This window comes from Nomascus leucogenys, chromosome 13 (genome assembly GCF_006542625.1).
Source record: "Nomascus leucogenys isolate Asia chromosome 13, Asia_NLE_v1, whole genome shotgun sequence".
NCBI lineage: Eukaryota > Metazoa > Chordata > Mammalia > Primates > Hylobatidae > Nomascus > Nomascus leucogenys.
Window position 1 is genome coordinate 90,990,780 of NC_044393.1, and position 27,711 is coordinate 91,018,490.

The 27,711-nt window shown below is 38.4% G+C and overlaps 1 protein-coding gene across 1 annotated transcript in view; it reads left to right on the top strand.

Annotated features, from left to right (window-relative positions):
• The first annotated feature begins 315 nt into the window (after positions 1 to 315).
• The window catches only part of MGAM (maltase-glucoamylase), a 102,780-nt gene continuing 75,384 nt past the window's right edge, over positions 316 to 27,711 (top strand). The window contains exons 1-13 of the mRNA XM_030826773.1: positions 316 to 442; positions 3,289 to 3,464; positions 13,963 to 14,083; positions 15,719 to 15,828; positions 16,332 to 16,483; positions 17,011 to 17,182; positions 19,781 to 19,880; positions 21,844 to 21,956; positions 22,338 to 22,463; positions 25,093 to 25,224; positions 25,372 to 25,488; positions 26,403 to 26,516; positions 27,539 to 27,623. Of these exons, the coding sequence (XP_030682633.1) occupies positions 316 to 442; positions 3,289 to 3,464; positions 13,963 to 14,083; positions 15,719 to 15,828; positions 16,332 to 16,483; positions 17,011 to 17,182; positions 19,781 to 19,880; positions 21,844 to 21,956; positions 22,338 to 22,463; positions 25,093 to 25,224; positions 25,372 to 25,488; positions 26,403 to 26,516; positions 27,539 to 27,623 (1,645 nt within the window). The remainder of the gene's footprint in view (positions 443 to 3,288; positions 3,465 to 13,962; positions 14,084 to 15,718; positions 15,829 to 16,331; positions 16,484 to 17,010; positions 17,183 to 19,780; positions 19,881 to 21,843; positions 21,957 to 22,337; positions 22,464 to 25,092; positions 25,225 to 25,371; positions 25,489 to 26,402; positions 26,517 to 27,538; positions 27,624 to 27,711) is intronic.

Here is a 27,711-nt window from a genome sequence, read left to right on the forward strand (position 1 = left end):
TACGTTAGGCGTGATAATATTCTGTCTTTTGCAAAATTTCTTATCTTTTAAAGAAACATACTGAGTATTTTTAGATTAAAAGACATGAGACCTGAGATTTGCTTCAAAGTAATTCAGGGGTAGGGAGAAAAGTGGGCCAGAATAAAGACAGAATGAATTGGCCATGAGTTGATAATTTTTTAATTTAGATAATGGGTGCTTGGGCGGCTTGTTATAGTATTCATTGCATACATTTGAGCTTTTCCATTAAAAATCTTAGTAGTTATATAGTAAATCAAATTCACATCTAAAATTGTTTTCTCTTACTTTTTAGAGATGGCAAGAAAGAAGCTGAAAAAATTTACTACTTTGGAGATTGTGCTCAGTGTTCTTCTGCTTGTGTTGTTTATCATCAGTATTGTTCTAATTGTGCTTTTAGCCAAAGAGTCACTGAAATCAACAGGTAAGAAGTAACTCTGGGGCTCTCTCCATATGCTGTTCTTATTAGAGCAAACCTTCATCAATGGCAGGAAAGTAATGCTTTCATGCTCATGTGTGTGTGTGTTTGTTGTGGGGGCTGTTAGATGTGTGTGTTCTATGTGTTTTGGACAGCTCAGTAAATATTCATTGTAGGTTTAAGTTCTGATACTTTGATTTATCAATTAATACATTGCAGGATTCCATAATTGACATTTTAAATATATTTGCCAAATTTCCTTAAATAAGTCTAATTCTGCTAAGAATGATAATTAACAATATCCTTATGTGAAAGGCAAGCGAGTATCTGAGAGACTTCAAAAAGTTTGTGGAAAAATAGTAATATAGAAATAGAAAGAAAGATAGAAAGATAAAAATAAAAAAAAACTTTATTTCTCAGTGTAAACTCCATCAAGTTCAAGACACTTTTGTAAAAGATGATACCAGCCATTTAGTCCATCCATAAGTACTGAGGGTCCTGGGAATTTAACCTTTTTAATGCACTTTTTTACATTATTAACTGAAAAAAATGAGTGCCCTTTGTAGATTTTTTTTTTTTTAAATTAGGAAACTAAAAGAAGTCAAAAGGAGCCAAATAGGAACCATAAGGTGGATTTCCCATCAAAACTCTTGCAAAATTGCCTTGTTTGATGATGAAATTAGCAGGAGCTTTGTGGTGGTGAAGGACTCTCTGTGAAGCTTTCCCGGGTGTGTTTTTCTGCTAAAGCTTTGGCTAACTTTCTCAAAGGACTCTCATAGTAAGCAGATGTTACTGCTCTTTGGCCCTCCAGAAAGTCAACAAGGAAAATGCCTTGAGCATCCCAAAAAACTGTTGCATGACCTTTGCTGTTGACTGGTCTGCTTTTGCTGTGACTGGGCCACTTTCCCCTCTTGGGAGCCATTGCTTTGTGCTTTGTCTTAAGGCTCGTACTGGTAAAGCCGTGTTCCATCTCCTGCTACAACTATTGGAAGAAATACTTCAGAATCTTGATCCCCACTTGTTTAAAATTTCTGTTGAAGGTTCTGCTCTTGTTTGCAGCTGATGTGGGTGCAACAATTTTGGTACCTGTAGAGTAGAAAGTGTGCTCAACTTTCATTTTTCAGTCAGAACTGTGTAAGCTGAACCAAGTGAGACATCTATGGTTTTGACTATTGTTTCTGCCGTTACTTGTCAGTCCTCTTCATTAGGGCATGACAAAATTAATTTTTATCTTCACAAATGGATGTGGATGGTCTGCTGCTGTGGGTTCATCTTCAGTGTTGTATTGGTCCTTCTTAAAATGAGTTATTCCTTTGTAAACTGCTGATTTCTGTGGGTCATCGTCCCCATAACCTTTTTGTAAGTATCAGTGATTTCACCATTTTTCCACCCAAGCTTCACCGTGAGTTTGATGTTTGTTCTTGCTTCAATTTTAGCAGAATTTATGTTGCTCTGATAGGTGCTCTTTTCAAATTGATGTCTTATCTTTCCTAGTGCCTCAAGCTAAGTCCTGTTCAGACATGTTGTAACAACCTACTGTGAGTCTATTTTAGTACCAAAAATATTTGAAATTTATAAGTAGTTTTTTCATAATACATATTTTTCATGGACTTTCTGAAGACCCTCATCTAATCAAAGTTTTTTTGTTTATTGAATTTTTATATCCTCAAAAGGAGCTGGATTATTCTGAGTTATCCATGGTTTCTTATCTGATTCATCTAGGATCAACTTCCTAGGAGAACCAGGCAATCAAGGGTTAACCTGTGGCTTCTCTGCCCCTCCTACCCCATCCCTTGTTACAACAATTTCTACTTTTTGTAGAAAAAAGTCTCAAAGGTTGCTCAACTCTTAAAATTATGTGATTCTAAAGATGTAACTAAAACCATTATGCAGACATTGGTACAATTTGAATTTGAAACCCCCAATGAAAAGAAAACCAATCAAAAGACACTGTTTTGTCCTAATGTCATTATTAATTTATTGCAGAATACCTTCAAGAAAGCTCACCTCCTTATTTTAGGATACAATAAAAATACCTTTTCTAATTTACTGATTTTTAAATCTGAATTCAAAGTTCTCTATCCCTTAGGTAAGTCCTAGCTGTCAGTTTTTAGAGTGGTGGGCTCCCTTTACATCTTTTGTCATATAGGACTTTGTATTTACAGAAGAATGGCGTTGCTCAGAAGCATTCTTTGACCTGGGGATTGGCTGTTGACTGAGCAAGCAAAGCTGAGGTTACTAATTAGGATGGCACTTGTACTGCACATGTTCTGTGTGCCCTTGCTGCTGGGGTTGGAAATAAAGAATCAGATCAGAGGTCTGCAGACTTTACTGTAAAGGACCAGATAGTAAATATTTTAGATTTTGTGGGCCATACAGACTCTGCCATAATGGCTTAATTTTGCCCTAGTAGCACAAAGCAGCTAAAAACAAACGAGTTTGTAATTGTGTATAATATATAACGTGCATGTGTGTAATGTTCCAGTAATACTTTGTTTGTAAAACAGGCTCTGACTTAATTTGGCCTGAAGGCCATAGTTACTGACCCCTAGACTAAAGGAAGGGTGGTCCCCACCTTCATGAACTTCTAGTCTAAAGGCGGAGTCCTTGCTCTTATACATACTATCTTGTAGGGGAGGGAGTTGGGGGTAGAAGGAGATGATATAGAGATACACAGAGGTAAATACAGTCAGCAGGAACAAAGTGACATTTTATAAAGTGAATGCATAAATTTAGAGGTCATCAGAGTGAAGCCTACTCAGTAGTGGAGTTAATTGGAGGTGTTGAGAACTATTGAATGTCTGTGAAATTAAATTTGTCTAATGGTCTTTTTATGTTTGCTTTTGGTATAGCCCCAGATCCCGGGACAACTGGTACCCCAGATCCTGGAACAACTGGTTCCACACATCCTAGGACAACTGGTCCCCTAGATCCCGGAACAACTGCTACCACTCCTGTTTCTGCTGAATGTCCAGTGGTAAATGAATTGGAACGAATTAATTGCATCCCTGACCAGCCACCAACAAAGGTTTGAGTTATGAATTTTGTTTCCATTTTAGAATTTATGCAACTTGATAGTTTATTTTTTTTTGTTTTTGTTTTGTTTTGGTTTTCTTCATTAATGACTCTCAAGAGAGGTGTTTATGTTGCAGCTATTAGTGGCTCAGGCAAATTAACCTGTGTCCATGCTTGTATGACAGTGCAGCTTCGGTAAAGGAAGACCTGGAAAATCCCCTTGGGTTGCCAGCTTCAGCAAATAAAAGTGCGGTTGCCCAGCCAAATTCAAATTTCAGAAAAACAATGAATAAGCTTTTAGTATAAGTGTTTCCTGTGAAAGATTTTGGGCTTACTTACTAAAAATGTATTTGTCTTTTATGTGGCCACACTACATGATTACTAGTTCTTTCTGACTCTGTTCATGCCCTGTATGTCTCTCCTTCTCCTTTCAGAATTTCCAAAGCTCATCTAGGATCTACAGTAAAAATTTATACGCGTGCACAAAACATTATTTAAAATAAGGACAAAGTTTCAAGAGCTATGTTTTAGAAGGAAGAAGGTAATTAATACCAGATTAAAAACAGTGCAGACATCTGGGCATTTACCTTAGCCCAGTGTTTCTAGATTATCGGCTGAAGTCCAGCTGATTATGATGATTATAAAGTATTTTGCCCACACCCTATGTTTGGTGTGCCAAATTTACAGAAAGTTGATGCACATGCATTTACTTTCCCTGTCATATTGTGCAAGTTACTCAATAGCTCAATTGAGCTGTACTCAGTAGCTCACTTGAGCTGTACTCAGTAGCTCACTCATTACTTGGAAGCTCACCTAGATTATTACATTCTCAGTATGTCACGTTACTGCAACACTCCATCTTGTCACTGGGTATTGGTGAACTTCAGATCCAGCCATAGTAATGTTTATTTAGTGCTTTATTGTAAGATCTTTTGATAAATACTGTGGTATCAAGATTGAAGTTCAATAAATGAACTTTGGCTTTTCTACATGTCATATCTAACTGAATTACTCCACGGCCTTGGCATTTATTAGTTGGCATGCTCCTTTTTCGCTCAGCCAGAGAGAAATACTGGCACATTCAATGATTCATTTTCTTGTAGAAGGTACATCTTAGACCTTTTGTTGTATGTTTTATGAATCCTGAGAGCTGTATGCTGATCCAGATTGTTGTTGAGAGCTGAGGCTATGGATAATGATGTGTTTGTATGGTGTTCACATTAAAGGGAATATAGCTGAAAGAGGATGGTGGGAAGAAGTTATGAACACAACAGATAGGCTAGGCAGAATGTTCTGGTGTTGAAGCCATTGCTATATAATTTTATCATTCATATCATCTGTCCTCCAAGATTATATGTAAAAGAACTAAAAGAATAACTTTCTCTGCAGATGATTCTTGGTTGTAAATACCATTGTTTCATTCTCCCAATTATGGGAGGGAATCCTTTTCCAGTACAGGAGGAAGTAATGTATCAAGCCACCCTGACACCCTGAGTACTCTTGGGAGACTCTTCTTTGGAGAGAATGGACTCTAGGAGTCCCCTTCATGGATCTTAGAAAAAAAGATCACTCAATTATCTAACTCTAGTTCGGATCTTTAATTCTGGGCTTGAAGCTGGTTGGAGGGCATCTTCACTGAATCTCTTCCTATCACATCAGCTGAACTCGTTACCTCCTCACCAAATCTGCTTTTCCTTCTCAGCTACCGGATTTCTGTTAGTAGTTCTATTAAGCTTCTAGTTCTTGAGGCAGAAACAACAGAACTTCTGCTTGGCTCATCCCTTCTATCCCTTTGGCCAGTATTCCATGTATTTTAAAATATTTTCCTCAACAATATTTTCCAGAAGAGGCATTTCATTTCCAATCTCGCAGCCATCCCTAGATCATCATTTCCTCATGCTTGGGTTGCTCCAGGTGCCCCCTGGCACCCCTTCTGAATTCCATTTCTCCCATCCATTACGTTACATGTGCGATTAGAATTGCTCTTTTTTACATCCAACTTTTGTTATTATTTCTACCCAACTTCAGTACATATAGTGGTTTATTACTGTATGTTGAGCCAAGTTCAAACACTGTCTTCTGTCATCTAAGACCCTACCTCTGTGCCTCTATAGGTTCACTTAGGCTATATTTCTATGCAGATTTTAAAGACAACTCTCTACACTTACTCCGAATCTTTGAATTCTAAAATCCTTTCCACTTTCCTGATGAAGTCTTTTATCCCCAATTCCAGAACTCAGAGGTGAAAGATCCCATTGATGGCAGGGAGCAGGAATATTTCATCAAATTCCAGATATCCAGCTTAGGAAAGAAATGATAGTTAATATTTTTAAATCCTTTGATTTTTCAGGGCTATAAAGCACTGTGTAAACATGGGAGAGCAGGTCACATGCTTAAAGATGAACCCGCATGCCCAAAGTAAACATTGCAGAGTAATTAAGCTGAGAGAAATTCACAATTGTTTTCCAAGGATAACAATAACATAAATGGTAATCTGAATAATTTGAGAGGTTACCGTATTTCTTAATCAGAAGTTTTGTCATCTTTTACAGCAAACACACTTGGTAATTGTCTACGTATTAGTCATTTATTTGGCTTATGATATCCTTTTCCAAATTCCAGTTTATTATCAATGTGTTGGGGATCATGTTTTATGATATAGCAGGAAGGGTATTGCATTTTGCCAAGATCATTGTGAGTCTTCACCTTTAAATTACTCTGTGTTTACACAACATCAGTTAATAGCCATTATATGGTGCTAGGAAGAGGAGTGAGCCCAGATAAGAACTTAAAGTCTTAAAAGACTTAAGTTTATGTTTGGCACCTTGAAATGATAGTGTAGCCATTGGACAAGTGAAAGGATGTAAGGGAAGCCAGGTTATTGAGTTACTCAGTCCTGGCTTTGCTTCTGGAAAGTTCTTTGACTTGACCAGTAAGTCACATTTTCTTATAAACTGTGAAATCCTTCTAAGTAAAATGAGACAGTATGTGCTCAGCTAAACATACTCATTAAACATTCGATTAAATGACTATTGAACACTATACTAACCTCAAAATATTTTAGAATAGTGGTCTTTAAGGTTCTGGCAAATGTTTCTCTGAAAATTCACCACAGTCTGATTTGGGGGACTAGAAAGACTGGATTATGGGAATGGCAGAGGTGGCAACTTTGTTTTAAAAAGTCTTTGCTGTTAGACTTCACCTTGAGGTTAAATGAAGTGACCAGCATAACAAGCTAAATTTCAAAACCTGACTCAAGATGCACATATTATAAAATAGCCTATAATTAAGATATTTCAGAGTCGAGACTAATTTTATTCATTCGTTTGTTCAAACTTGCTGCACATAAAACAGCTAGAGAACATTTTGATGAATAGAAGGTGATTTGAAATTCCTTTATCATCAAGTGCTTTCAACTTCTAAAATTCCTGCTCTATTTGGAGATGGGATACTTTGTCTCATTCTACTCATTTTCTTCATGTGGAGACTTTCTGGTTCCACCTTTTTTGTTCACAACATCAGGTTCTTTTGTGCTGCAATAACAGAATGCCCAAGACTGGGTAATTTATCAAACACAGAAATTTACTTATCATAGTTATGGATGGAGACTGGAAAGAACAAGACCAAGGTGCTGGCATCTTGTGAGGACCTTCTTGCTGCATCCTCACATGGCGGCAGGTAGACGGCAAGAGACAGCCCACTGTCTCCTTTATAAGGACACCTAATTCCCTTTGTCTGGGAAGAGCCTTCATGGCCTAATCACCTCTTAAAAGCCCCACCTGTTAATACTAACATATTGGCAACACGTGAATTTTGGAGGGGGCACATTCCAGCCAAAGCACCAGTCTAACTGAAATTGCTCTAAGTCTTCTATTTTCTTAGACTTCTGTTTTCTTGGGGCACAGCTTCTCCATTTGTCTACTGAATTACAACCTATCCAAACTTTGTGGTTTGCAGCAACAATTGTTTTATTATATCTAGTGATTTTATAAGTCAGAGATTCTGCCAGGGTTTGGCTGAATGGTTCTGTTCCACATAGCATTTACTGGGATTACATGATATGGTGGTATTTAGTTGGTGGCTGATCTGGTCTGGAGGTTTCAAGATGACTTTACTCACATACCTGGTACCTTGGTGAAAATGGTAGTAAGGCTGACTGCATCCTCTTCCCTTCCATGTAGTCACGGAGTCTCTCTTGGTACTCTCTCCAGCAGGGTAGCTGAACTTCTTACATGGTGGCTCAGTGCTGCAAGAGACAGAGGCGAAAGCTTCCAGTTCTCTTAAATACCACACCTAAACCAGCATAGCATCACTTTTGCTGCATTTTGTTGATCAAATCAGTCTCAGGCCGGCCGAGATTCAACAGGAACAGCGACAGACTCCACCTCTTGACACAAAGCGTGTTAGAGAACTTGATGGCCATTTTAAACAACTGCAGAGGAATGCTTATTTTTTTTTCAGAGTAGCATAAAGGCTGCTATTAATGGTGAAGGCTGTGGTGACCTGGACAATACAGAACAGAGCAGGATGGGGTGGCACAGGTTAGAGGAGTAAGCACTGGGAATAGGGTGGGTGGCAGAGCTGAGTGACTGAGGTCTAACACGAATTGTGAGGAGCTCCTCCTGTTCCCTCCAGTGGCAGGAAATGGCTGGTGCCACTGACTCACTCAAGCTGACTCTGCCTCAGTCTGGGATCGTGTCTTTTTAACCAGCTTGCATTTGTCCTTGCAACTTTGCCCTCTGTCTTTCCTGAATGCTGCAGTTGCTGAAGTTTTGATTTTCTTTTTTTTAAAATCTTAGATCTGCTACTTCCTAATGCCCTAAAGGTTTATGCATTTCAAGGCGCCTGTAATCTTATCAGTAAATTATTTTCACCCCATATTGTGGAAAGACATAGGGAATTACTTCCGAGAAAGTTTCTGGTTGATAATTGATTTCACCTTTAGAATAGGCTTTTGAGAATATAGGGTGGCAATTTCTCTTTTTTATATAAAAATATGTGAGAAAATATTTTTAAAACTAAAAGGCCCACATGCTTACTACAGAAAATGTGTTAGGAGAGAAAGTCTGTGACAGATTCCTTTAGGTTTCTTCTGGTTCTTCTCTCTACTCATTACACTGATCAGCCCACAAGCACCTGGGGCTTCTCTGTTTTCCTGTAAGAGTAGGAATCATGGATTATCATTTAGTAGTTTTCATTTTACTACTTTCTGTTTGCTTCTCTTTTTCTCTATTTCCTATTCTCTGTCCCAGAAATTCTGATTTAATTCTTAAGGAGTGGATCCCAGGCCTGCTTATTTTTGTAATTTGCCAGGTGATCCAGATGTGCAGCTAAGATTAATAACCACTGGTCTAGAGCAGCGGTTTTCAAACATTGTTCTGTATTAGCATCACCTAGAGAGCCAATAAAATCCTTAGCACTCCAGCTTCAGTGAAGGAGGATAGGGCCTGAGCTTTTATACTTTTCCTAAATTTTCCAGGTGATTCTGACAGGGACCATAGTTTGAGAATATAGTAAAATGTGTTTGACACAATGTGCAAAGTTGTATATTTTTTAGCAGTTCTGTAGGTCGTTATGTTGGAAGGGATTTTGGCAAAATATGGAATGTTTTCAGTCTGTGTTTTTATATTGTTAGGCATGATTATTATAGTCTTCTTGGTAATCCAGTATATGAAAGCTTGAAAAATAATGACACATTTGGGACTTGATAAAAGATGGGGAGTTGAGAAAATAGGCAGTTCTATATTATTTTCTGTTATTTATTTTCACAATGGTTTTGATTTTTTCTGTATAGCATTAACTTCTTTGAAATAATTATTAATAAATCTTTAAGATATACAAAAATATATAACCATTATCCAGCTTAAGAAATAAAATATTATCAGCAGAGATGAAGTCCCCTGCTCATATCCCTTCTGTATTATTACCTTTTCCTCCATCCTCTTTAGAGGTAACCACACTTTTGAAATTGATATTTACCATGCATTCCTTTCGACCTTTGCTACTTCTATATATACTTGTAAATAATAGATATATACAGCCTATAAACAAAATGCATTTTTGTTTATGCACTTAACATTGTGAGATTAACTATGTTGATAGATATCTCTAGTTCATTTATTTTGCTGTAAAATTGGTACGCAATTGTATAAAATTATATAACAATTTTATGGCAAAAATAAATCAAAATCACTCTTTCTACAGTAAAAAAATTAGTTTTTCTTCACTATCTTGAAGTTACATCAGTCCCATTCTGAATATCTTTGTAAGTTTTTTTTACTTGCATCTGTGTGATTTTAGATATGTATCTTCAAGTTTACTAGACATTATCAAATTGATCTCCGAAGTGGCTGTGCCGATTTACCATCTCACTGTCATTCTCTGTATCTTCTTTGGAATTGACTCTTTTAAAGTTTTGCCATTTGGGGATTATACAATAGTATTCTGTTGTGGTTTCAGTGCTAATTTTTCTGAATACTAATATTGGTGAACATCTCTCATTTAGTTCTTTTCTGTGAATTTTTCTGTCTTGCCCAATTTTATATTGAGATGTTTATCTTCTTGATGTGTACAAGCTTCCTGTTTGTTCATTCATGTGATTCTGGATCTTATTCTGATCATATATGTTGCAAATATTTACTGTTATGAGGCTTTGCTCATCTATTTTATACTGTCTTGATGAACAAAAGTTTTACATTTTAATAGAGTCAAACCTATCAACAATTGTGACTTGTGTTTTGATAACTATATATTCCCATATAACATTGTATCTGAAAAACAATTCCAAGAAGACTAAAAGCCTAAAGACAAAAAACAAAAAGTTATAGATTTAAGAAGAGAAAAAAAGAATCTAATATAATAATAATTGAGTTATTTATTCTGTTTTTTCTATAAATTTTCTTGAATTTCTACCGAGACAATATTTTGTCTGGAAGTAATGGATGATTTGGCTTCATTGTTTTCAGTCTTGTACATTTTTTTTTCTTGTCCTCTTGAATTGTTAGAACCTCCAGTATATTTTTAAATTATAAGCAATCATAGTGATGGGTCACTTAGGTTTTTTTTTTCTGATTTTAAAAGGAATCCTTTTAATATGTTACCATTTAGTAAGATACTTGTGTACAGTTTTGGTGGATATCCATTATCAAACTAAGGAAGTTGCTTGTCATTCCAAGTTTGCTAAAAATTTTATTATGATAGCTGATGAATTCAAATGATTATATGGTATACTTTTTAAAATGAGTTTTTTTTTAATGAATTACACAAGTAGATTTTCTATGATTAAAGGATCTCCTTTTTTTCTGGAGGAAACACCACTTGGTCATTATTCATTTAATATGTTACTGATTTCTGTTATTAATCCTTTGTGTGCTTTTTCTTTTAGACTTTTGCATGTATGTTCATGGATAAGACTGGGCTGTAGTTATCCTTTATGTTTCGTGTTTGCTTTTGACATAAAGTACTTTCTTTGTTTCTTCCCTTCTCTCTCTTTTAAATGTTAAGAAGCATTGGGAATTGGAAGAGGAGATGATAAGGGTAGAGCAGAGCTTGATTGACTCTTAAGCAGTGTCTTCAGTATCTGGCTTCTCTCTATTTCTGAATTCTATTCACTCCTCCTCTTCGTGTTGGTGAAAAAGCCTGTATAGCTATTATATAAAAAGTAACATATCTTTCCATCTTTTATGTACATTATCCATCAATTACTCTGGGTGTTCTTAAAATATTCTGTTATATACTATCTCCCTTAATTTTACCTTGTGATTCTTTAAACTTTTCTTGTATATATTTTGAGTATAATTAGGTGTATATCAAGTTTGAGCTGTAATATCTTGAAACTTTAATCATCATGTACTGACTCTATGTCTCTCTAATAATGAATTTTTACTTAAAGCCTATTTGCCTGATATTAATATGGCTTTTATTTTATTTTATTGTTTTGAGATGAAGTCTCACTCTGTCACCCAGCCTGGAGTGCAGTGGCACAATCTCGGCTCACTGCAACCTCTGCCTCCTGGGTTTAAGTGTTTCTCCTGCTTCAGCCTCTTGAGTAGCTGGGACTACAGCCACGAACCAGCACACCCAGCTAATTTTTGTATTTTTAGTAGAGACAAGGTTTCACTTTGTTGGCCAGGCTGGTCTCGAACTCCTGACCTCGAGTGATCTGCCTGCCTCCCAAAGTGCTGTGATTATAGGCGTGAGCCACTGCGCCCAGCTGGCATTCTTTTTACATATTTGTTTTCCCCTTTACTTTCAGGGCTTTTGTGAGCTTAAGTTTAGGATGTGTAAACTATAGGAAACATTTAGTTGGACTTACTCCTTTAAATGTAATCTTTGTCTTTTAAATATTTACACCCATGTGATCATTGACATGACACATTCTTTCTACGGTCTCATTTTGTGCCTTCTCTTCATTCTGTTTATGTGCTAGTCCCCACCCCCACTCCTTCATAAACATGTCTTTTTTCTTAATTTTTTGAATCGAGGATTTCCACACTCCCCCCAACTCCAACAATTTTCCTTCAGTACTGTTTTGGTATTTACACATTCTATATTATTTTGGCAGTTTCTCTTAAATTTTTAATTATCATATCCAACTTAAAGGGGCATTTTGTGTCCTGGGCCTAATTCTTTTTGTGTGCCCTAATTCTATTCATGCCATCATTTTCCATAGTTTCTTTCTAAATCTATTTTCCTAGGTTTTACATACTTTGTTTTCTCTTATTATATGGGTCTTGCTCCATGTCCCTTCCCACTTCTTGCAATGGCTCAGCTCTGCTGTAGAAGCTGGCATTTTTAACTTGGCCAACAGAGACTGTTTGCATTCCTTGCTCTTTTGGCCGCTCTGATCTTTGTCCTTTCCAGTTTAATGGAAAAATTATTAAACTCTGGGCTGTATACAAAAATCATTATGCTTAACACCCTTTTCAACACTTTTTTCTTTTTATGCTGAGGTTTCATCTGAGTGGGTTTTACAAGAACAAAGACAAAACCGTGGATCGAGGTTGAGTTCACAGTGAAACCGGATCTTACAGCAGTATAAACCACATATGGACATCATTGTTTATCCCTCATATTGGCTATTAGTGTAAAAAATAGCATTTGATTAAATTTCACTGTTCGTATAACTAAGCAAAACAATTTTCTGACCATTTGCAAGGCTGTATTCTCCTGAAAATGTGCTTAGAGATACTCAACCCAGAGTATAGAAAAAAAGAAATGGATAGTAAGAGAACTAAGTTTTGTTCTTCGTTTCTCAATAGCTGAGTAACCTTTGGCAGGTCACATTACCTCGGAGAAGCTTTACCACTATGGGCCAAAGTTAATTCATCTGTAAAATGATCTGGCAGGAGGTATTAGTTATCTATTGCTGTGTAATAAATTATTCCAAAATGTAATGGCCTAATATGACAAATATTTTCTCACAGCTTCTGTAGTCAGACATCTGACCTTGTCTTAGCCAGGTGCCTCTGGCTCAGTGTCTCTTGGAAGGCTGTAGTCAAGGCGTCTTCCAGGACTATGGGATGATCGTTTTCAAGCTCACTCATGCAATGTTGGCAGGATTCACCTCTTCAGGTGTTGTTGGACTGAGAACCTGAGTTCCTTGCTGACTGCTAGCTGGAGACCTCCCTCAGTTCCTTGCCATGTGAGCCTCTCCACAGTATGACAACTCGCCTTTCCCAGAACGAGGACTCCAACAGAGAAAGTGAAAGAAAGCAAGCAAGACAGAAGCTTCAATCTTTCTGTGATCTAATCTTGAAAGCAGCATCTTATTATTTTCTCCGGTTTCTATTACTTGCACATCACTTGATTCAGCACGCACTCAAGAGGAGAGAGTTCTTTGTCCTGTTTTGTATTTAACCTGGTTGCTTCTCTCACATTAGTTGGTGTGAGAAAGAAACTATCTTCATTTTGGCCTTTACTTGATTCAGTCATTAGTTATGTTAGAAGGCACACACCTTTCTTAAGTAAGAATCTATTTGGGTGTCAAGAAGGACTACCTTCTGCCTCTGGAGGAGTTGAGCCACTGTATACATGTCATATATCTCACATATGTATAATCCACATAAATGTAAAGCATATATTTAAAAGTCAAAACAACACTAGTTTGATTTGAAAGCTTCAGAATAAAGATGATTGCAAAGTCTTATTTTCATTTTTAAAAGTCAAAGCCGATATAAATGAAGCTCCATTTGTAATTTTGGATTACTGGTGATATAACTATATTATTGTTTAGACTATTTAAATATATTTATGAGTTTTTTTGTGATAAAAGTTATAGGATGCATTTTGCTTCCCATACTGATACATAGGAAGGACACTGGTCAGAAAAATTGGTTGTAGGTAGAAGCTCTGCCATTTCTTGGTATATGGCACAATTTATCTAAATATCAGTTGCCTTATTTGTAAAATGAAGTTATCGATACCACAGTCTCAAATTAGATGTTTCATGCTTTATAAATGATTGTGTTCTACAACTAAATGGAGCTTCTTTGACTAACCTCTTGTTTCAGGCCACATGTGACCAACGTGGCTGTTGCTGGAATCCCCAGGGAGCTGTAAGTGTTCCCTGGTGCTACTATTCCAAGAATCATAGCTACCACATGGAGGGCGACCTTGTAAACACAAATGCAGGTAAGCCAGAGTCTGCCATGATGCAGGAGGTGCAGACCCTCTGGAGGTTGACTCTGTATCCCCCAGAGGAGAGCTGGGGCAGCCTGCAGAGTTCTGCTCTGTGGGGCCACATAACCACATGTGACAGAAGGTGGGCACTGCTCTTAATCAAGGACTAGAGTCTATGCAGGCACCAAGGAAAAATTACTCTCTGCCTTGGGAGTTGAGGGACCATGTTCTCTTTCTAGCTTCCCCATTATGGACCTTCATGACTGTGCAATAATCATTGATCATTTTTGTTTTCAAGCTTATCCCTTTTGAAGTGGGGGATTTGAAATCAGTAACCTCTCAGACTACTTCCAACTCTAATTTTATGCTATTTTTATGAGATGGAAATAATTCCAATTTTATAAACATGTTATGAAAGTTACCAGTCAATATAAGTGTTCATGGAGTGAATAGCCCCTCTTCTTCCTCCCACTCTAAAATGCAGAGCATAGGCCGGGCACAGTGGCTCACGCCTGTAATCTCAGCACTTTGGGAGGCTGAGATGGATGGATCATGTGAGGTCAGGAGTTTGAGACCAGCCTGGCCAACGTGGCAAAACCCCATCTCTACTAAAAATACAAAAATTAGCAGGGTGTAGTGGTATGCGCCTGTAGTCCCAGCTACTCAGGAGGCTGAGGCAGGAGAATCGCTTGAACCCAGGAGGCAGAGGTTGCAGTGAGCTGAGATTGTGCCACTGCACTCCAGCCTGGGTGACAGAGCGAGACTCCATCTCAAAATGCAGAGTATAATGATGACCATTCTAGGGGATAGCAGAAGGTGACACTTTAGGGAGGCTCTCAGTATAAAGGAAGAGGCATGTTCCCCTTTCAGATGCTCTTGGCCTGATGGACTGTTCCAATAAGATCTCAACTCTCACCTGGTTTACCATTTAATTAGGGAGATGGCATCAATGGATATAATCACCTGTAACGCAATATGAAAATAACTGAGAAGGAATTACGTATATGTATATCAGGTCTGAGAATGTAAAGGGCATCTAATTAACACCAAATGACTGATGGGCTTGTGGAATGAGTGTCAGGCTTATTGGGGGAGGTTTTCAATCAGATTTTGTAGAAGAGAGACATAGATTTTTATATAATGTAATGATGATATCTAGCTCCAGAATCTGCCGTAGATAGTATGTGCATATGATGGGGTATATATCTGTCTTTTCCCTTCTTTTGAGAAATAAAGGCTTTTCATCAATCCCTTTGACATGTATCCTAATTTTTTTTTTTTTTTTGAGATGGACCCTCACTCTGTCATGCAGGCTGGAGTGCTGTGGTGCGATCTCAGCTCACTGCAACCTCCACCTCTGGGGTTGAAGCGATTCTCCTGCCTCAGCCTCCGGAGTAGCTGGGATTACAGGCATGTGCCACCACACCCAGCTAATTTTTGTATTTTTAGTAGAGATGGGGTTTCACCATGTTGGTCAGGCTGGTCTCCAACTCCTGACCTTGTGATCCACCCGCCTTGGCCTCCCAAAGTGCTGGGATTACAAGTGTGAGCCACTGTACCCAGCCCCATGTATCCTAATTTTTATGTAGCTATTATTTGAGAATTTGCAGAGTCAACTATGAAAACCCTTTCTTTCTCCTGTGTTAGGATTCACAGCCCGGTTGAAAAATCTGCCTTCTTCACCCGTGTTCGGAAGCAATGTTGACAATGTTCTTCTCACAGCAGAGTATCAGACATCTAATCGTTTCCACTTTAAGGTTGTAATTTGTTTATTTTTTTTTGAGCTTTTTTGAGAGACTTTTATTCCATATCTGATGACTGCAGTTACTACAAAATAGAAAATTTTGCTACTGGAGGTATTTTTCTGTACTGCTATTATTAATTAGCACCTGTATGTTAAAGACATATACAGAATAGCCTTCCTTTACTGTGATAACTTCCTGAATACGTATTACAGTTTACTAGTGAGTTTGGCTTTCATTCATTTACTCTAGATAACATGTGGAATGTGGTAGGAAGATAAAATAAGGAAGTATCATAGCTTTCAATCCATCTCTGCAGATGTGCTGTGTATGTCTCTACCTAAAGACTAACTTATGCCCAAAGGTGAACCATTTGAATTTGGTAACATAGTGACTACATCTACCTTAGATATGAGGTCAGTTTGATAAGTGCCTGATTCCAGTATCGTAAGTAGGGATATTGGCAAGCTCTGACAAGTTTTTATTTTGGCTTTCCTGCTATTTCTATCTCTGCACAGTTGACCGACCAAACCAATAACAGGTTTGAAGTGCCCCACGAACACGTGCAGTCCTTCAGTGGAAATGCTGCTTCTTCTTTGACCTACCAAGTTGAAATCTCCAGAGAGCCATTTAGCATCAAAGTGACCAGAAGAAGCAACAATCGTGTTTTGTAAGTTTTGGAAACCTATCTAAGGATAAGAGTAGGAAGGTTATAGGGAGGTCTGTAAGCATGAAGAAGGGGGTGTTTCAACAATATTCCTGAAGGTTGTGAGCCCATTATTGGTGACCAGACCCTTTACTTTCTAAAGTATATATTTTTTCTGGCTTTCTTTCTCTTTCTTCTGTTTGCACAATCATTTTTTTCTCTTTATTTTTCCCTTTATTTCCCTATGTCTGTAATATATAACCAGCTGTCCACCAGTAAATATTTACTGAACATCTCCTATCGTAAGTATAGTGTTCTGGTCATGTGGTAGGCTGTCTGGTCTGGGAGACTAATGTAAGAAATTTGCACATGGTCCCTTTCTTCAAGGAGTCCTAATCTCGTTTTCCATAGAAAAATGTCACAGGAGGGCAAATGGGACTGAATGAATGGGGGCTATTGAGTCACTGAGATATAAAGGATGCTTTTCTAAGCACTTATGTTCTCTCCACCCTGCTTGCTCACCCATCCTTGTGTTCTCCACCTGTGTCTAGGTTTGACTCGAGCATTGGGCCCCTACTGTTTGCTGACCAGTTCTTGCAGCTCTCCACTCGACTGCCTAGCGCTAACGTGTATGGCCTGGGAGAGCATGTGCACCAGCAGTACCGGCATGATATGAATTGGAAGACTTGGCCCATATTTAACAGGGACACAACTCCCAATGGAGTAAGCTTTCAAATGGGACCCTTTCCACTGAATATCATAGTCTCATTCTTGAAGGTCACCTCTAGTATTACAGTGTAGTGTTTAAGAGTAAGAGTCTAGAGTGAGACTACCTGGCTTTGAATTCTAGTCTTGCTACTCACCAGTTACGTGGTTCTGGGTGTTACTTACCTCTCTGTCTTCAGTTTCTTATCTATAAAATGGAAGTAATATCTCAATAGGGTTGTGGTGAGGATGAAATGAACTGATACATGTAAAGTATCTAGAAGAATGGCTGCCAGAAAGAAGGTGCTCAATAAATGCCAACTCCTTCATATTTTCCTAACCAGATATGGAGAAGATATTACTAATATCTGTACTCTCAACAACAGTTGATTGTGATCTCCATACTTTTAGGTTCACCTTTAATCACCAACTCACCAGGTTTATCACCACAATAGGATAAAGTCTCAGCTAAAACAGTCATTTTTTGAATAAAGAATGATTGTGGTAGTGAAAGAACAGACAGAGTTTTGTTGTTATTGTTTTATTTTATTTCCACTTTGTTTTGACTGCTAAAATTTGAAGTAACATTGTTTTCTGGATTTGGCAATACTCTGTTGTTCAGGGCCTTTCTTTTTCTTTTCTTCTTCTTTGTTTGAGACGGGGTCTCACCATCACCCAGCCTGAAGTACAGTGGCGCAACCATGACTCGCTTTAGCCTCAACCTCCCTGGGCTCAGGTGACCCTCCCATCTCAGTGTCTGGAGTAGCTGAGACTAAAGGTGCGTGTCACCATGCCTGGCTAATTTTTTTTGTACTTTTTTTGTAAAGACTGGGTTTCGCCATGTTGTTCAGGCTGATCTCAAACTCCTGGACTCAAGCGATCCTCCGGCCTCGGTCTCCAGTAAGTGCTGGGATTACAAATGTGAGCCACTGTGCCCGGCTGGGCTTTCTTGACTAAGCAGAATTAATGGATGGATGAAAGGAGGTTACAGCAATAATTTATTAGTCAACTATATATATATATATATATATATACACACACACACACACACACATACGTGTATGTGTATATATATTTAGCCATAGAGTCTAGAAAATATAATTTCTTGTTAGACAAAACCGAGGCCCAGCGAAGCCAAGTTAATAGCTCAAGGCAAAAGAGTTTGTAAGAACAAGAATGGCCTGAACCCGGGAGGCAGACCTTGCAGTGAGCTGAGATCACGCCACTGCACTCCAGCCTGGGTGACAGAGCGAGACTCTGTCTCAAAAAAAAAAAAGAGTTTGTAAGAACAGAGGAAGAATCTAATCCCTACTTTGTGTAATTTTAAGCCCAGGCTCTGTACTGTACATATGCCTATCAGAAAAGCAGGAAAGCTGTTGAGTCAGAGCAGCTTACCTAGGAATAGTTGGTGACAATTGTTTCACTAAGGAGCCTCAGATCCTTGCTACTCAAAGTGTGTATATGGCAGGGGAACCACTGTGTGAGAGAGGTGGGCCTTCAGTCCCTTCTTCCATCTATTGAATTGAAATCTGCATTTAGGGCCGGGAGCAGTGCCTCACACCTGTAATCCCAACACTTTGGGAGGCCGAGGCGAGTGGATCATTTGAGGTCAGGAGTTCAAAATCAACCTGGTGAAACCTCATCTCTACTAAAAATACAAAAAAATTAGCCAGGCATGGTGGCGAGTGCCTGTAGTCCCAGCTGCTTGGCAGGTTGAGGCAGGAGAGTGGCGTGAACCTGGGAGGCGGAGCTTGCAGTGAACCGAGATTGAGCCACTGCACTCCAGCCTGGGGGACAGAGCGAGACTCCATCTCAAAAAAAAAAAAAAAAAAAAAAAAAATTAGCCAGGCGGTAGTGGCACACACCTGTAATCCTAGCTACTTGGGAGGCTGAGGCAGGAGAATCGCTTGAGCCTGGAGGTTACAGTGAGCCAAGATCACGCCACTGCACTCCAGTCTGGGCGACCGAGTGAGACCCTGTCTGAAAAAAGAAAAAAAAATCTGCATGTAACTAAAATGCCCATGTAGTTTGTGGATACACCAAATTTTGAGAAATACTTTTCAAGAGCAATAGTTATCAAATGTGACTACATGTTGAAGTTACCTGGGGAAATTAAAAAATAACAGCCATGTCTGCTTCTACCTCCAGAGATTCTGTTTTAATTGGTCTGGGGTGCAGTCTAGGTTGAGAACTCCTGTTCTGGAGTCTTGAAGACAAGCCTAGACTAGAGCTCCATCTAGTTACCTGATTCATATTAAAGCATATTGATGGAGCTTTTGCTGATGAGGTTAAGTCAGGTTAAGACAGGCCTCTTTGAGAGGGCAGCTTTTTGAATTACATTTTAAAAATTCCTATCCTCTTACCTTCTAAAAAACATCACAGCCTTCACAGTCCTTCTAGATGAATGATCACAGCTGGCTCATTCTGTAAGAAAACATGAGTTCACTTAGTTAACATCAACTAGATATAGTCCCCATCTTTTAAAAATGTGTCTTTATGACCCTGAATCTCCTGTCAATTAGTTGCATGATTAAGACTGATTTCCTAAACCAACTCCACAGTGTGGTGCTGAGACTTCTTAGTTGTAAATTTTGGTTTTTAATTATCTTTCTGCAGAACGGAACTAATTTGTATGGTGCGCAGACATTCTTCTTGTGCCTTGAAGACGCTAGTGGATTGTCCTTTGGGGTGTTTCTGATGAACAGCAATGCCATGGGTAAAGGAATATTCATGGAAAAAACAAGCACAAGAGTGATTTTCAGTCCCTTTCTTACAGCACTATGATAAAAGGAATGGATCCCTTTAAGAGTGACTGAGCCATAGTGTAGGGAGGGCCTTATAGAGTCTCTAATTGTGCTATCCCTACTTCATTACCTGTTGATCCATGGCAGCCATGAGTAGAGGATTTTCTCCTAGCTTATGATTTTCCTGAATCTGGTGGCCTCTGTTGGAATATTTTCTATTATCAAGTTAAGGAGCTCACCCTTCCCTATAATTTACTCTGAGATAGTTTCCACCAATGTGTTCTTCTCCGTCTTCAGCCTTGTAGTCAGTAGATCCCAGTGGCAATGAATTGCCACAGGGGAAGAGAAGATGTATCCGAATTTCCCAGGATTGATGGTGGGCATAGGGTATTGATCCATACCGCTTCTTAATTGAGAGTCATCGATTCAATCAGTGCTCCTCAAAGTGTGGTCCCTGAATGGGTCACAGACTATTTCAGGTCTATATTAAGATGAGTATAGAAATGGCGAGTAAGCAATGCTGTAGCCTCCACATGCACACATGAACCTTTTTCTAGTAATTCATTTTCATATTATTTTATGAAAATATCAGCTTGCAGTGAAATGGAAATTAAACAAAATAAAGATCTGATTCTCGACCACAGATACCCGAGAAGCACTCTGAATGATCTAAGATGATTCTAGGACATCTAAGAGATGAATCTAAGACGATTCTAATAGAATCTTAGATGGTCCTAAGGTACTTAAAATACCAAATGACCTAAGAATAGACTGAGATAATATAATATAAGGACGGTACAGTTTTAGATAGGTGAAAGGAACCAGAAAATAAGATGAGTCAGACTTGGGAAAGGCCACAAGATCCTAGATACTCTGTATGAGTTGTTCCTATGACCAAAGAGTACATTGCAATATTTCTCGAGGCATTTTATTCCTAGATGCAAATCAAGGTAATGACTCAACTTTTGAGAATGGTGATTGGCACATAGAGGGGTTTTGAATTTATGATACAATTTCTGACTTTTTTTTTAGTTTGGCTTTTGTTTGATGTGAGATTCACTGAGGATAGTTACCTCCATGTCTAGTTGAATTATATTCTCACAATAATGACGGGGTATGTAGTGGGACATGTTCTGTGGTTGTGAAAGTCAGAGAGGAAAAACTTTTCCTCTAACCTCTTAGGGTTAATTCTTGGGAGCCTGCAAATTAAACTGGCAAAAAGGTAGATTAGCAATAGAAAAGACAGAATTTATTTACACATGTAATATACATACACACAGGAGTTCTCAGTGATGAGTAACTCAAAGCAGAGATTATAACTTGGGGCTTCTATACAATCTTAATTAATAGGTGAAAGGGAAGGGGGAAAGACACTTAGGCGAGAACAAATGACTTTTTGGAAAGATAAATGGGCCCTTAGGAGAATAGGTGGGAGGTTGTGATAGTCTTGTGACACTGTCTATGTGGGAATGGTGCCTGTTGTCTCAGAGAAGATTGGAGGTACTGCTTGGAGCAGATTTATGACAATTGCTTTTTATTGAGTTCTTTTGGGAGGCTCTGCTTTTAGGTACATCAGAGATTTCAGTAACTTAAATGCCTTCAGTCCAAAATAATTTTTTTATGTCACAGTGGCTTATTCTGGACCCCTTCATAAGCCTGGCTGCTTTTTCCCCAGAACCTGGGGCCTGGCACAAGACACTAAGACACTCCGGTCAGTATTATTAAAATCTGCCACAGAAAAGATGCCTTGGCTGCCATGTGCTGTGAGGGTGGACTTGGATGGTCAGGGTTTTCCCTTGGTATTCACAATGTGAGGCACTAGGGTCACTTTGTTAATGTTCACATGGTTAGTGATCCTGTGTTATTTTAAAACTTGGTAGTTACTATTCAAGAATCAATTCTGATTTTTATTTTGTTTATTTTTAACCTTTCAAGAGGTTGTCCTTCAGCCTGCGCCAGCCATCACTTACCGCACCACTGGGGGCATTCTCGACTTCTATGTGTTCTTGGGAAACACTCCAGAGCAAGTTGTTCAAGAATATCTAGAGGTAAACTTAGGATGTCAAGATTATGACTGAGGAAATCCTCAACAGCAAATATTTTAAAAAAGTAAAATTCACGTGCAAGTGTGACCCACAAAATCTGCTGTTATAAATTTGAGATATTAAAGAACAGATTTGATATACGCAATGGAAACTTGCTGTATAGCATTTTTATGTTATAAGAAGGTGAGAGACTATAAAGGTGCCCCAAACATGGCCCTACCCTCAAACATTTATGAAGGGGCTGGAAAAATAGACTAACATTCTAACATTAATGAATCAGTGCATTGGGAAATGGACTATGTTTGGTGCCCTGAAAGCAATGCTTCGAAAAATTTTTATTAAAAACAGAGTATTGCTAATTTTCACTTCACATATTTCTTTCAGCTTATTGGGCGGCCAGCCCTTCCCTCCTACTGGGCGCTTGGATTTCACCTCAGTCGTTATGAATATGGAACCTTAGACAACATGAGGGAAGTCGTGGAGAGAAATCGCGCAGCACAGCTCCCTTATGTAAGCAAGGTTTTCAACAGTTCTCCAAAAGTAAAGAAATTCCCTCGAAGAGAAAGAACAACTGTTTATATTTTCTCTCCCTGAGTTTAATTGATTTATTTATTTGATAATGAAAGAAGTTTTAGATACTCAGAATACTAGACATTTTTTTTTTGTTGGACCAGTAATTTTTTCAAGGAACCATAGTTCTTTATAGTATGAAATAAACTGGGAGACCATAATTACGTGTTGGGAGGCAATCTGTTTTTGTCTCTATTTTTCTTATCATGTATTTTATTAGTAAACTTTTTTTGTGCTTACTGTATTGACTACATTTTACAGGTGTTTTTATTTGAGTTTTCAAGGTATTTGTCTCTTTAGCTTGAATTGTAGCATTTTAATGCTTCTCAGTATGGATTTTCTTGCCTTACACATGTTCTTGGTTTGCTTTGACTCAAAAGTGTCATGGCAGGGACTTAACATAAAAGTTGTATCATATTTTTAGAAATTCCTCTAAGATTCTGGCATAAGATTTCATGTCTAAATTCTTAGGTTCTTAGATTTAGTGTCAGGTCATGAATGATGTAGATCCCCAGGCTCCCTACCTATGTTTTAACAGATATTTTAAAGAGGAATTGAGGAAGCGGGGTAGTTCTAGACCCCATGAATTTAGTTCAAAATAATTATATTGCTGGAACAACCATGAGCCATCTGGGTTAGCATCATTTTTTTTTCACAGATAGTAAATTGAGGCTATCAGGGGGAAATACCATGACAAAGACCACATAGATAATTGATGACAGAACAAATACTGCATGACTACATGGCTGTGAAAAATAATACAAGTTTCAGGTCTGTGTGTTTTTACATTGATATTTTGATTACTGTTAAATTGGGAATAAGCAAAATTTCCCTTTCTCTTTAGAGTGGTCATTTTGCAATTGAAGCCAAGCTTCAGTAGACATTTTTTAATTTGGCAGAAAGATAGTCCATAAATATGAAGTGTAAAAGAAAGTGCTGAATGGAATTGAGATTCAAAAAGCCTAGGAACACTGAGGAGATGGGGGAAGCAGAAAGTCAGGGCAGATAAAGACATTTGGGTGGATGAATGCACTCTCAGTTTGGCTGTGGGTCCCACTACTCATTCTCCAGCATGAAATGTCTTTATACCTGTGGGGGTGGGTTGGAGGAGGGATAACAGAAAAAGTGGTAAAAGCACGACTGAGCCAAAGGACAATTAACGTAGCCACCATAATAATGAACACTACAATGTGGTGAACTCTCGTGGCAGGCAGTGTGCTAGATGCCTTCTTTAGTTATCTCAGCAACTCCATTTTACTATTAGAACTCCATTGGCTGGGCGTGGTGGCTCATGCTTGTAATCCCAGCACTTGGGAGGCCGAGGCAGGCAGATCATGAGGTCAGGAGTTCGAGACCAGCCTGGGCAACACAGTGAAACCCCGTCTCTACTAAAAATACAAAAACAAAAAAAAAATTAGCTGGGCGTGATGGCAGGTGCCTGTAATCCCAGCTATTTGGGAAGCTGAGACACGAGAATCACTTGAACCCGGGAGGTGGAGGTTGCAGTGAGCCGAGATTGTGCCACTGTACTCCAGCCTGGGCAACAGAGCTAGACAGTCTTGAGGGAAAAAAAAAACAACTCCATTTAAGATTAGAAATCCCATTTAGTATTAGAAAACTAGAGGAACTAGTTTTCAAGCCCAGATCTCTAATATCATAGTGGCCATCTCTTTTTTTATGCCACTTTCCTTACATATAGATAGACATTTCCTGTTTAAGTGCTCCAGGAAATGAAAGAATTGGACTATTACTGCTGCCTAGTGGTGTGAGATGTGAGAGGGTGTGTTTAGACAGGGAACTGAACACTATTACCTGAGTTCAGTATACATGTCAAAATCTGGCACATTTAACTGAACAAAAGGATATAGTATGGACATGTAATAAAATATTTTTGTACTTTGAATGGCTAACTTTGAATGTACCTATGATATCGGGTACTATTGGGAGTGAAATTTAACAAGAGATGCAAAGGGAAAAGCTCAGTAGTCTCTAGAATAATCCTCTTCTCTCCCCTACTCTATTCCGTTGGAGCCAAACCTAGGTTGTAGAGAAGGGTACATTTTATTCTGGGCTTCACTGTGTTTATACAGGTAAAATTGGGATAGCATAAACAACAAAGATGTGGGGTAGAAGCGAAGTAACAAAATAAAACGTGGGGTAGTAAAATGAGGGAGATGTGGGAGAGAGACAGTCTCTTCCCTTCTTTATCTTGTGAATAGGGTGAAATTTAGGTCATTTCTTAGGTGGATATGTCTGATTGTCTTAGGGGTTTGTCATAATTGGTGTTGTTTGCTTGATTGATTTTTAATGCCAGAGTACCAGGCAAGGATAGGATGATGCAGTTCACCTGATGGCAGGGATGGGGCCAAGCCCTAGGGAACCAACCAGTCATGTGTTTTTGAAATCACCATTGGAAAAGAAGTACTCAGATGCCAGGAACTGATTAAGAACTCTGTTTAGAGCCCAGAACAGAGTTGTTGTTTATCCTGAATAATAACAGTGAAAGTTTGATTTCGTTTTACCATGGAAATTCCTGGGCACTAATTGTGGACTTTGTATATTCTTTCAGGATGTTCAGCATGCTGATATTGATTATATGGATGAGAGAAGGGACTTCACTTATGATCCAGTGGATTTTAAAGGCTTCCCTGCATTTGTCAACGAGTTACACAATAATGGACAGAAGCTTGTCATCATTGTGGTACGTACTGCCCTCTTTCTCCCAAATTAGGTATTTGCTCCTCTGTATCATACACCCATCTCCCCTGCTTTCTCCCTGAGTTCCCAATCTCCTTTCAGTGCCTCCAGTTTCCAGCTAGTTCCTTCATTGTATTCTTCCTCTTTTTAGGATCCAGCCATCTCCAACAACTCTTCCTCAAGTAAACCTTATGGCCCATATGACAGGGGTTCAGATATGAAGATATGGGTGAATAGTTCAGATGGAGTGACTCCACTCATTGGGGAGGTAACTTAATGGGAAGGCTGGAGGCTGGTGGAGGGGCTGCATAGGGGTGTGTGAAATGTGTGTGTGTGTGTGTGCATGTAATTGTTTTATTGTATATTTTCAGTATATTTATATATGCTGGGGATAAATTCTCCTCTGCCCTTTCATGCCCAAGTGCATGCCGGCCATCCTAGCTTTTTGATTCCCTTCACAGCCAAGTAAGTCCCTTTAAACAACAGTTCACACACTGAGTGTCCACTTTCTCACCTCCCACACACTCTGCAGCTGACTGTGGTCTCCTTTCTTCCCGCATCACTTCCCTGACACTGCTCTGGCAAAAAGCAGTGAGGTTACTTTCTCACTGGTAAGTCCAGTGGAACTGTTTCATACCTCTTCCTACTCCATTTTCCTGCAGTATTTGACAAGTGTACCCACTTCTTTCTCAAATGTTTGTTTGTCCTTGTTTTTTCAGGAAGGTGTTATCTGCTTGTTCACTTATAAGGCCTCTGATGACCTTTTCAGAGTATAGTGTCTGGGGGAAATTGGATAGGAAAGAAAGAGAGAAAAGTAAATGATGTTAGAATCCACAGCTTATTGTGGAGTAGCTGAAATTTACACAATGCTCTTCCCCCATTTACTATTCCCAGAATTAAGAACAAAGAAGTGTAGAGAGTAAAGATGACTAAGTTAGACAATGCCTTTATCCACAAATTTATTCATTAAGGACTTAAACATTTTTTGAAATGCATTTTTCTTCAAGTGACCCTGGCATTTATTTTAAGTATTCCGAGCACTGCACCTTCCTAACTAAAAAGGATGTGTTCCTGGGTACCTCGGTTGCTGTGATCATATTAGGAATTTCTTTGCAAAGTACTTTACTTTATTCTGTGTTTGTTTAATTTACTCTTATCAGTGTTTTTCTTTTTCTCCTGAAGGTCTGGCCTGGACAAACTGTGTTTCCTGATTATACCAATCCCAACTGTGCTGTTTGGTGGACAAAGGAATTTGAGCTTTTTCACAATCAAGTGGAGTTTGATGGAATCTGGATTGTGAGTTGTTTACACTTGGATTATTAGGTGACAAATAGTCAGATTGTGCATATCTGTATCTGTATCTTTGAGTCACGGAGCATAGGGAGAGGAGGAGGAGAAGAAAGGAAGTATAACAATCATTGTCAGTATTCACTATCTTACTAATTAAATAATCTTACTAAAACACATAGCTTAGAATAAAAATCAAAATGTTAGAGCTGAAAGGAAACTCAGAATTTTTTTTCCCCAAGTCTAGCTTTTTTTTTTTTTTTTTTAACAAAGGAATGAGCTGAAGTCAGAATAGGTCATGTACTCCTTACGTTGTTGCAAAGTATACAAATTGTTCAATTGCTAGTTGAAGACTCTTCCTTTTGGACATGTTGAACAAATTGATCAGAGCCAAAGTACTCAGGTGCATGAACAAACTATGCCTGTGGTAAAGAAAAATGTCTCATATGATGTCAGATGAAAGAAAGTAACCTAGCTGAGGGTTATCAAAATTTAGGGAGCTCCAGAGTTGAAACTTTTTTTAAGAGAACTGTAGAAAATTCAAACAATACAGAGAGTTAAAAAGATAAAAGCAAAAATCCTCTTAAATTATAGCAACCAAAGACATTTATTATCAATATGTTGGAATGCATCTTTCTAGGCCTTTATGTGCTCTCTCTCTCCTTTTCTCTCCATATATATGTTTATATGTATTTATATGTGTATGTATTTACAGTTATATTTAGATATATGGAAAAACGTATAAGTTGAAACATGTCATCATATAAATTGAAATTTTTTTCACCTGATATGTTTGGGAATTGTTCATTTTCAGCGATTATAGACATACTATTTGAAGAGAGGTTAAGAACCTTCTTCATGAAGCCTTCAGTGGGTAGACAAGACAAGAATACCTGCTCTATTCCATTTATATAAATACCCCTTTAAAATATCTGGAATAATTAATCTGATTAATTAAAAAAAGACACCATCACTACATCATAAGATAACATGTTGCTTTTTCTTAATAGTTTTTGCTCTTTGTCTTGTAGGATATGAATGAAGTCTCCAACTTTGTTGATGGTTCGGTCTCAGGATGTTCCACAAACAACCTAAATAATCCCCCATTCACTCCCAGTAAGTCTTGGTGGTCAGCAGATTAAAGTAGCCGTATGTATTTCATATTATAAATTCATAAGGACAGATCTGAAAAATCTGGCAAGGG